Source organism: Musa acuminata, chromosome BXJ2-2 (genome assembly GCF_036884655.1).
Source record: "Musa acuminata AAA Group cultivar baxijiao chromosome BXJ2-2, Cavendish_Baxijiao_AAA, whole genome shotgun sequence".
In the NCBI taxonomy this organism is placed as follows: domain Eukaryota; kingdom Viridiplantae; phylum Streptophyta; class Magnoliopsida; order Zingiberales; family Musaceae; genus Musa; species Musa acuminata.
The window spans coordinates 33,356,304-33,367,770 of record NC_088339.1 but is presented as its reverse complement, the minus strand read 5'-3'; the positions used below and the strand labels follow the sequence as shown (position 1 = coordinate 33,367,770).

The 11,467-nt window shown below is 36.9% G+C and overlaps 1 protein-coding gene across 2 annotated transcripts; it reads right to left on the bottom strand.

Moving 5' to 3' along the window:
- Positions 1-316: 316 nt before the first annotated feature.
- Positions 317-10,226, bottom strand: LOC135606200 (O-fucosyltransferase 9-like). 2 transcript variants are annotated; one of them, XM_065097087.1, is made up of 10 exons: positions 9,632-10,226; positions 8,097-8,169; positions 7,892-7,959; positions 7,001-7,089; positions 5,655-5,852; positions 4,616-4,760; positions 4,296-4,463; positions 3,208-3,375; positions 2,723-2,913; positions 317-718 (listed from the first exon to the last, which is right to left on the bottom strand). In XM_065097087.1, the coding sequence occupies exons 1-10, from the start codon at positions 9,959-9,961 to the stop codon at positions 583-585; spliced, it is 1,566 nt and encodes a 521-aa protein (XP_064953159.1). In that variant the 5' UTR covers positions 9,962-10,226; the 3' UTR covers positions 317-582. The 2 variants fall into 2 exon arrangements, with proteins under 2 accessions (XP_064953159.1, XP_064953158.1); XM_065097086.1 differs by having other exon boundaries at positions 4,556-4,760; positions 9,632-10,225.
- Positions 10,227-11,467: the final 1,241 nt, after the last annotated feature.

Sequence of the window (11,467 nt, the reverse complement as noted above, 5' to 3'; positions counted from 1 at the left end):
ATGATTTATAATCAGGTCAACTGACAATTTCATTATCCTGAGGTCAAAACTTTGTAGAACCACAAAGCATCAATTTTGATGCAGAGACAAGGAATATTGCAGAACTTTCTTTAATCATATAGAGAGATTGTTATCTCACATGACATTACATGGGACCTCACGATTTGTGACACAGATAATCAAAGTTTGACAGCTATTCTTCACAGAATAAGAATGAATGAATTAAAATTACAACTGATGAGCTGACCATTTCATTATTCTTAGGTCGAAACTTTCTACAATCACATAGCAACAATTTTGATGCAGAGACATGGAGTATTTCAGAAATTTCTTTATCATATAAGGAGAGATTGTTGTTACATGTAGATTGCTCTCATATGGCATTACATAGGACCTCAGTATATTTGTGATACAGACAGTCAAATTATGACAACAATCCTTCACCAAATAAGAATGAATGAATTAGGATTACAACTGATTGGCTGCCACCGCATGACTGCTTACCGGTATGTCAAAAAACAAAGAACCAGACTTCCAGTTAGCTTGACCTAGTTTGATGAGCAATGTACAACATCTGTAAACTTATGCTTCTGCTTGCTGACACATGCAATCAGGCATTGGAAAAGTGTACAAGGACGCATCGGGTTTCCGCAAAGTGATGCCCTTTAAGTCACTATGATGTAGAACTTCCTGCATGTTACGCTTGAACTTGTCCCAACTGCAATTGTATTGAAATATGAAGATCATAGAGTATTCTGATGCAGTAGAAAAATCTGTTACCACCAAATTAATGTAGAGCTAGTTCTGATTCTATAATCTTAATAACATCATGGTACTGACAAAACTTTTATTTATAGTTCTGATATATCCTGCTCTAGCATGCACCATTAGCACACTATTTGTATAACCAGCCTGATACAAGATACTGATGTTGACAACTGACTAATGTTTGACACAAGTAGAGTAAAATGTTGAATTGGTAGATCTTGCTGCAAAAAGATCTGGAACAATATCATTCACGATATTTACCAATAACTAGTCACAATTTGAAACATGGATTTTATTTAAAAACATGTTTCCTATGTACAATGTTCTACCAGGATCTGCAACAGGTCAAACTGCATTATGTTGACTATCGGTGAAGTTTCCTGTTAATGCTAATATTTGACAGATAAATTCATGGTGATATAGGGATGAATGTTTTCAACTTTCAACGATATCTTTGTCAGCTTATTAACTACTGTGACACGTAAACTTGACAAAATGTAGACTTACAATCAACTCCTATTTTACAAGACATTCATCATAATCCATTTACAAAGGGTCCGACCAGAAGTAATGGGGAAATCCATAAAATATTAGAAAAAGAAACAAGAAACCAACAATATCGACATTATTGAAATATTAATACGAGAATCAGGATCCCTTTTTTATCCATAAATGCCAAAATTGATCTGTTGTAGATAGTCAATACTCGTGATGCAAGAGGTAAAAGTTCCAATTTTTTTCTACAGGCAAAAGTGCAATTATTTCAATGAATTTTATATGCAGTCTTCCTAGTCTAAACCAGTGATTTAAAAAACATTAGGCGTCAAAAGGCACTAAAGTCCAAAAACGCCCGAGGCGCTAGGTGCTCGCCCGAGCGAAGCGAAACGTTAAAATATAAAAATATATAATATAATTAATATAATTATTTAAATAAAAAATATGCTATTAAATTAAGAAAATCGAGTACAAAATCACAATGTCATATTAATAAAAAATCTCAAAAATCAAAACAATAAAATTTTACATCAAATCTATTGAGTTACTTTGTACACTTGCCATTTATTCTGAAACCTAACAATAATTTTAAATAAATAAAAATTAATAGTATTAAAATTAAAATAATATATTATTAATCTAATAAATAAAAATACTATTATTAGTATACAGTTAGCAGTATACTGTTAACAGTATAGTGAGAATAGTGTGAAAAGACCGAGGCTGCTAAGGCAACAACAGCGGTAGCGGGAGCGGGAGCGGGAGCAACGAGCGATAGCGAGAGTGGGAGTGGGAGCTATGAGCGGCGAGCGACGACAACAGCGATGAGCGACGATTGTAGCAGCGGCGAGTAGCGACAATGGCAACGACAGCAGAGAGCAGAGACAACGGAGAAGAAATCTCGACGGCAAAATCGCGAGTGTTAGGGTTGGGGAAGTCGGGGAAATCGAGAGAGAGTGCCTATCGGTAATTTAGTTGGTTCGATTGAACCAACTAAAGCACCAGAGACCGAACCAGACGTAAAACACTGGTTCGGTCACCTGGTTTAACCCGGGCGCTCGCCCGAAGCGCCCGACGCCTAGGCTCGGGCGAGCGCCTAGGCGGCGCCTCGTTGAAGCGAGGCGCTCGGGCCTCACCTCGCCTCGCCCGAGCACCTAGGCAAGCACCCGAGCGCCTATTGAAATCACTGGTCTAAACATACAGAGAAGTTAATGAATAGCTAACAAGATTTCAGCCAAGAACAACATTCTTCATTCTCATATCGATTTTTCTCTTATTTGTCTATGCAAGAATGATGTTATATCTTTTGCGTATTGACTTCTTCAATATTGGACAAACAAGTAATTATAATTAATTTTACTTTCATATTGCCTCTTCCTTTTTCTCCAAGCAATGCTTAGTTTCTGGTTTCTACACACATGTTACCGAACAATGGCACAAAATAGTGACAATATATTACCTAATGTTTGGGTTGTCGAATGATAACACCAACTTTTTCTTGTCAGGATTTATGGTCTTCGAGTGCCCTTCATTGAGATATCGCCTATGTCCCATCAGAAAATGGGGAAAGTTTCCACCTTGAGTTGTGACAAACACTTCACTGTGAGCACAAACAGTATAATCCAATGCTGCCAACTGTGACGAATGTCCCTATAAGAGAAAAAACATAAGAATCAAAATATAGTATCATTTAAGATCTAATTAGAGCCCTGGTAGACAGATCTGGAAATTTTTTAATTATCAGGAATAACACAGCTAAATAACAAGAAAATCTTGATGCATAACTCTAAATTGAATGGAACTTAAATTCTGATAACGCCCAAAGGAAGCTTCCAAGAAGTTAAGGATATAGTATTACAGACACTAAAATAATATAGTCACTATTTGTACTTAGAATTTGTTGCGGCTGCAAAGCCCCAAAAAATATGAAAACAAGAAAAGTACCTTGAAAGGTGCAAGTTCATCGGCTGATGCAAGAGTTTCCTTGGTCTCTAAAAGAGGAAAAAGCTGACGGAGTGGAGCCATATATTTTTCTGCATTGTATATCTTACCAGAAGCAACATAGACTGATGTGGTATTACCAAATCCCATGCCTCGAAGCATCATTCCTACCTGCAAAACAACTTCTTTTGTTCAAATGGACCCGTCTGCTAGGAACAAAGAAAACATATCAAAGTTGTACCTGTCAAGCATTTGATGTCGTAGATATTCAAAAATCAGATATAAATATGGAAAAACCCTGAATCCAGACAGAATAATTAATGACCTGTTTCGGTAATAACAAAGATGTGCCAAAAAAGTCAGTGAAAGCAAACGCAACCACAACATAGCACCTGGTAGAAGCATGTTCTGAGGGTTTTAGCACGAAAAGTCCTACAAGGAAAAACTTTGGTACCAACATAGCAAATTAACAACTCAAACTCATAAGAGGAAGAGGGACTGTATTTACAGTTTTAAACCTAAATAACTCGATATTTCACTGGGAAAACAAATTTTCAAATTCATAAATTCGAATTACTATATTTCACACATTAAGATTCGCAAAAGATTAAAGGATAATTTGGAGATTGCTGAATCCTCTAGTTCATCCTAGAAGGAGATTTGATTAAGAGATTCAATACAAAAAAAAAAACTTCATTAAGGCAAATAACCAATTCAAAGAAAGCAAATCTTTAGCAGTAGAAGCTTGCAAATAAGATAAAGATGTCATATACTTGAACACCTAGAATCAAAAATAGTTTTTCCATGGAACAAGGGTATCAGAATGAGGAATTATGTTTCCGTGGTGCAAGGATGTGCTGCTTTTGTGCTGGCTAAACCAAACATTAGTCTATCTACATGTCAATGCCTCCAGCACAGATTAGAATCGCATGTGCTGATGCCTTTTGGCATCATATGTTTCAACCAATGCTGACTCACGCCAATCGACATAGCAATCCTTAGAATTGAAGATAAATTTACCATACAATCAGCTGAAATTTTGAAAAAACATATCCTCATCATGATAATCTTGCTATAATCAAGTACATAACCTCTAACGGCGTTAAAGGGCATTTTCCATTCCTTCTGTTAGCCTCTGGGCTAATTACTCGACCAGGTCTCCTGAACTTTCCTCTCCAACTTCTTTCACGAGCTTTATCCATTTCATTTTTCTCTTGCTGACCACCATCATAAGTACAACACGAAAAGGCTACCATATCCTGAAATAGAAAAGGACAGAAATCACATATACCTTTCCAATAGAAAATTTGCAAAGAGATTGAACTCGTCATATAGACCTAACAAGTAACACCTCTTCAAACCGAAGATGCAGTGAGATGTACTTTCCACCATTTATTGAGCTGTTATTTACCATTCTGTGAACCATTCTTTCGGCGAGAGATCTTATTAGTTTAGAAAAGCGCAATGCTTCATAGTTTGTCAAACATCTTAGTCCCTGGATGCTGGATGGAACTGAATGAGCCAATCTGTTAGAGAATGGTGCTATGCGTACAGCCCTGCACAGCACATATAAACGGAATGTAAAATCACAAAATGAAGAACTACGTTCCAACATATAACTCAGAAGAAGCAAAACATAAAAATCACAAAACAAAGAACTAAGTTCCAAGATATAATCAGAAGAAACAATGCATATCTGGATAAATGATCTGTGCCATATTGCAATAGCCTACATAACATACAAGCTCATAAGGAAAACTGAAAATCTCAAGCATGAAACTTAAATTGTTTAGGCTTTAAATCAAATCAAGCAGCCACAGTAAAGATTATTGCTTCTGAACCTAGTCAATTTAGGCTCTAGTCTGTTTAGGGTTGATAAATTATGCAATGACCAACAATGTGAATTTGAACAAGATGGGGAAACATGGGGATTGAACTTGGATCCATATCACCCATCCATAAAATAAACATGGAGAAACACGACAATACAATCAAGAGAATGGCAAATACCAAACTATACTAAGACATACTGGATGAACTCCACCCGGAAGCTCGATATTTAGTTCTCGCAGTCTCTGCATATTGTGCAGCTCAGTAAGCCACCGTATATCTCAATATTATATGCATAAACTCACATAAATAATAAGTGCACAAGTACAACCGAGGTATACTGTATCGGCATCTCAAAGCTGTGGAATGACTACACATAAGCCAAAAAATGATAAAATGTAAGAATTTTCCAAAGTAATGTGAATAAGAAAACATAATTTTGAATGATATTGCCAAATAAGGTAGCAACTCTTTCCAAAAGTTTCAACAAAGCCAACAGATATGGAGTTTCTCATAAATGGAACAATAAATTCAATGCATGATTATGATTAAGAAATAACGAAATAACATAAAATAAAAAAATGTACAAAATTAAATGAATCTGAAGAACAAGCTCATACCCCAGTTCTAATAATTTTGGGAGAACCTTCTGTAGATAATATGTCTTAGATGATAGGGCCTTACTTCTCAAATTCAAAATGTTGCTGATATTATTGTCAAATCGCTGCAATATCTCCGGTGGGAGCTCTTTAACCACTCTTACATGATTTTTGAGTGTTTCTGTGAAGTACTCTTCATCAAATATATCTTCAAACTTGCTGAAAGAATTCAGACAGAAGAAGAAAAACAATTTCTGTTCATTCTTATGAATTATCAGACAAAATAACGTATAGTCACATTCAACTAAGTATTGCAACAATGTTTTGTGAGCAAATAAAACACAAAATTATGGAAGACAAACTCTATAAATATTAAGGATTACAGAAATGAAAGCCTTATGCATAGACACCCACCAATTCAAAGTACAGGGTCAATGTATGAAACCTTACTCCTACAGCAAGAAGAGTGTATCCACGACTTGAATTCATTGACACCAAAATTTTGAAGTAAGCTAACATTGGTGCCAAGGCTTGCCCACAAAAGCATAATAGAAACTTAGAAAGAATTTAGACAAAAGAAGAATATTGTTGCCCTAAGCACATCAAAAAAGATGGTTTGAAACAATCAAAATACCATGATAAATTGCAATGTTGCACTTTAAACAAGAAATGTTTTCAAAAAATTAAAAATAGTTAGAAAACTTTTGAAATCCTGAGAGGAGAGCCACCGAGGAAGTAATAAAGACTTTTATTCTAAGCAGTCGAAGAAAATGCACATCTCATCCAAAACCTTGAAACGCTAGCAATATCTATAGGTGGTTTTCTTAACTTCATCATGATACTCGAGGAATGTGGAAGAAAGCTACAAGAGACTTAACTGCACTTCAAAATTTTTAGATACACTACATATTACCATCTAATGTTTTGTTTGAGCATATTAGAAAAATACCAGTCATAAACTAAAATATTTTACTTGTAGGATCACAAAATCATGTCCTACAATCAATACGAAATAGCCAGCATTGTAAAATAAGAGAATAATTGCTGACATAAGTACAACAAACAAACTAAACAACTTTAAAGAATCAGCAAGAAGACAAAATATTGAGAATCCTTAATGTTAAAATATTTTGTCCCTCTAATGACTCATGCAGAAAACTGAAACATGGCCAGAAGATCTCAAAGCTGTTGTCTAACATAATAATTGAATTCATCAAATCAAGACAAATATTATATGAAAATTTAAACCAAAAACAATTTCAGTAAGGATGTATACAGTAAAATAAAAGCAAATTCCAGTGACAAGCCATTTCAAATGTAGTAAGAGATGGAAAAAGTAAAAGAAAATGACATGATGATGTTTTTACCTTGAATCACGCCAAACACTGTTAAAATGAAATATTGGAATTACGAGTGTTGCATTTAGTAAGCCTGCCACGGCAACTGCATCACATATCTGCATCAGGGAAAGTTCAAAGTGGATTAAATTATATGTTGTGGGAAACATAATGATTATCTATGTACGCTTAGTTACTTGAAAAATAATAATTAAGAGGCTTAGTAACATGTGTTTCTGACATAAAGAAAGTGTGAGAGAGAGAGAGACTGCTCAAGGAGAAGGCCTTGACTAGCTGTATTGCTTAATATTAAGCTAGACGGTGTTATATCAGTTAGATGTATTTATTCCAAAGTATCATACTACATCTCTGAGTGTATCTGTTCAGTAGTGATGGGAGGTTGGATAGTTATGGAGGATAAACTAACGATTATAGAATAATAGGATAATCACCTATAGTCATTATTGTACTTTCAAGTCATAAGGCTACTGGAGAAGCATGGAACTTATTTAGACTTTAAAATAACAGCAACGGCACACATAATCTGTTTTTGTCCAGTGTGCCAGTGCAAAATGTCAAGATGCAAAAGGAGTACAGAATAAGCTAGCAGACAAACAGGTAACTAGTAACTACTATGCAAATAAGACCACCTACTGCCAACACACAAAAGGAAGAGATGTCAAAGCAACGTTGTGATGATTAGGTAACTGGTAGATGCCACAAAAATTTCTGGCATATTCTAGCATATCACATTGCATTACCATTTTTTGGTTCACAATACTGCAAAACCAACCTATTCGATGGAGAATCCTTGCGCCAAAGAGATTTATTTTATCTATTCTTACAGGGTGTATTACAAAATCTATGTTTGTTTCTGATCGAGAAACTTTCAAAAAGAAAAGCATTAATAACAGAACTTACAGACATACGCTGCTGATTCAGACCACCATTTGCTTCAATTATGAGATAACCATTTGAAGGTGGCAACTCTGACAAAAAAAAAGAAGGTATATAAACAATTATTATATAGGGAAGGAAAACCTACTATTATCAATATGTTTGCTAACTACAATTCTGAAAATTTCTTAGAGATCCAGAGTTTTTTAGCAGTTACTGAAGCTCTAACCTGCTTGCAATAATCTCTTTGGTAAACGAGGTTTCCACTTTTGAGTTGCTTTTTGATGCCATGCTGTCATCAACTGCATGATATGCACATAGAGAACTATCATGACACAAACCATAAGCAGAAGAGTAGAAGATGGTTTATAGGAGGCTTAAAGTAGAAAAGGCTTATCTAAGAACCACTTACTACAAAGAAGCTCCTAAAAATATTAAAATACTAATCAATTATATGCATTAAAATGCATCAGAGAGAAACCGAACCTCAAGTGCACTGCCAAATATGAGGAAAACAGAGTATAAGCATGTTCCAAGGCCTTGCATTTTCATAGATCTCATCAAGTAATGTCAAATTTAAGTGAGATTGAAATCATACTACCTTTATATGCAGTTACCGGCCTCAAATTAATATTGACTGACCAGAAAAATGAAATATCTGAACTTACATAACAAATCTATCTTAAGCAGTTGAAAATCATCAAGTGATAATACAACATAAGTCGAAGGACATAGTAGAATGGCACTATATCATTTTCATTCTTCAGAAAGACCCAGCTATATTAAAAGCTAACCAGCTTAAAAAATTCATTTGAAGATATAGTTCTTCATGGCAAACACCTATGAATGCATAATGTGCAGGTTGTAGTTGTGACCCTACATTGAAAAGGAAACAAACAAAAAAATGAAGCATCTTGTAGGGTTGGAGGTTCAGGAGTAGAACATCAAAACAACAGAGATAAAATCGAACTTCTCTTTGTCTAATTAAATAATGAGATGATTACTGCATGACAAATTAAAGCAAGAGAATCACTATAAAAGGACAACCAATACGATTTTCCAACTTGACTCTTGAAAAAGGTAAAGTGAAGCAACAAAAAAACCGTGCAATGAGATCAAGGCTGTCCTGAGATTGAAGTTGTTCTTGAAAATCATGCCCTACTTTGTTTTATACTGTTCGGATCTGCAGTAGTTATCCTGATAGCGACAAGATCAAGGGGCAATTTCTGGGGTAACTGAATGACTGACCCAAACTAAGTACTACTACATACTTTGTGCTACATTTTCAGTAAGAATTACTGGTCAGTTCGATAGCCAAAGAAACTTGAGTGGATATTATCATCCCTTACCTTGTCAGCAGTATGCAGTTACGTGCCTCAAATTATAAATGCTACCTTCATATGAACTTCTCCCGTTACTGTTCGCTGTTATTCAATTTGTTGAATCATTTTTTTGAAGTACAATTTCTCTATCACGTAATAAAATGGAAAATGTATGAAAAAGATCATTATGCCACTCTATAACTCATTTGCTCCCAAACAACTAAACATTCATTTCTCATCATTGAGAGTCTAGAATCATAACGTAAATCTTTCCCGTTCTAATCAGAGAACTTCCACTCATAAGATCGATAACTACCGGCGGGAAGTCAAGATTCTTGAATGAATAAACAAGAAAGGTAAATGATTGGCAACTGCACTGCGGAAAACCAAAAAAAAAAACAAACAAGGAAACATATCCAGGAAACGGGCTTTCGGTGACTACCGCACTGGAGTGATTCACGTCGGCCTGCATGAAGGCCCACAGCTCGTGGAACAGCCGCGGGCTGCGGTACACCGACCCAGGCGGCGGCGCCCTCCTGAGGATGGTGACGCCGACGCGGACCGGCACGGGCGGCTCCAGGTCCCACTCCCACCTCCCGACCATCACCAGCATCAAGGCCAGGTACAGGAGCGGCGCCACCAGCAGGGCGCCCCTCCGCCGGGACGCCGCGGCGGCCGCCCAGCGCACCAGCTTCCCGCGCCGCGCGCCCCTCGGCGACGACGCCGCCGCACCGCACCCGTGCCCGTCGGCGAGCCGTCTCCTCCCGTGCATGGCTTCTCACGGCCGGCACCCTCCGGATCCGACCAAACCCTCCTCCTCGGGGATCATTCCAACGCGAACGGACGAATTAAAGACGCGCTTCTAGGCAATTACTTCGAGGAGGGGGGCAGGGTTTTAATGCGAGCGATCGGGACACGGATCGCGACCAATAATCGAGCGAGTGGGAGGAAAGAGGGGCGAGGCGAGCAAAAAGGAGCGAGCTTTAAAGGGGCGCCAGTGGAAGGCATCGAGAGGAGCTTTAAAAAGGAGAGCGAGGGGAGTGGACAGAGAAGCAAAAGGAAGACTCGAAAGCGACGCTTTTATGAAGGGAAAGGAGCGGATGTATGCTCAATTGGTTTCTTCCCTTTTTCTATTATTTTTCTTTGTCTTTATTTTGTAAGAAGAAAACAAAATTATTTCTTACATACTATTTTCTTGTGAAAATTAATTTTGGTCAATTCCACTTTCCTGAATGATTTGGACATGTTGGATCAACCTCAGTGAGTCAATTGAACCTATATAATTAAGTCCTATAATTATCAATATATATATATATATAAGACAATTATTAATATCTATAAATATATATATATATATATATATATATCAGTTATATTTTGCAAGCTGAAATATAAAATTAGGGAATAATGACATTATATAATTCATAAAAAAATTTCCTTGGATATTTGTTTGAAATTTCTGATAATATAAAGTAATGTTGGAATTTCATGCCGACATTTATGTCTTTGAATCAACTCCACTATGTTTCCCAAAAGAAAAAGAACAAAAAGGAGAGGAAGTCAAATTGGCAATTACGTGCTTGCAAGCCATTTTCTTCTGTGTGCCAGCAAAAAAGGTTTGGACTTTCTTCATGAGCAGCAGAAGAAGAGTACACAGTAGTATCTTTGCCACCATACGCATCACCACAGTTGACTGTCTTGTAGATTAACCTCATTTAGCATCACAATCGAAGCTACTGCGATCCATATTACTGCATATATCTTTGGAGCACCGAGAGAAGGTGTCATCAGAGTCTCTCCAAGCTTGTGATCCAAAGTACACTGTGGAAGTCTGACGAGGGGGCAAGAACAACTGACACTGCTGCTCCTTGCAGCAGCTGAACATGGAGATCGTCTCCTGGAGGTGACAGCCTCACAAAAGACACCAAAGCTTGTCTCCTCTTGTGTTTTTCTTTCTGCCAATTATTCTTGCTCCGAAGCCAAGTAGCTCATCCGTCACTATCTATCGGTAAAAAGAATGGAGTTTCCACACACAGAAGAACTCGTGAAGAGGATCAACAATTGGGGTTGACATGGGTAACTTTCTGCTAGACTGCATGCCCGACATTTAGTCGGTGCTTAATCATTACATATATCATCGATCACATCATCCATAATAGATTCGAGATTTGATAATATATTTCGTACCGTATACGCTAAAACAGGGATTATTTTGAATGATTAAATCCGATTGGACTGACAAAATAGTAAATAAATATAATATAATCTTTGGCTCAAC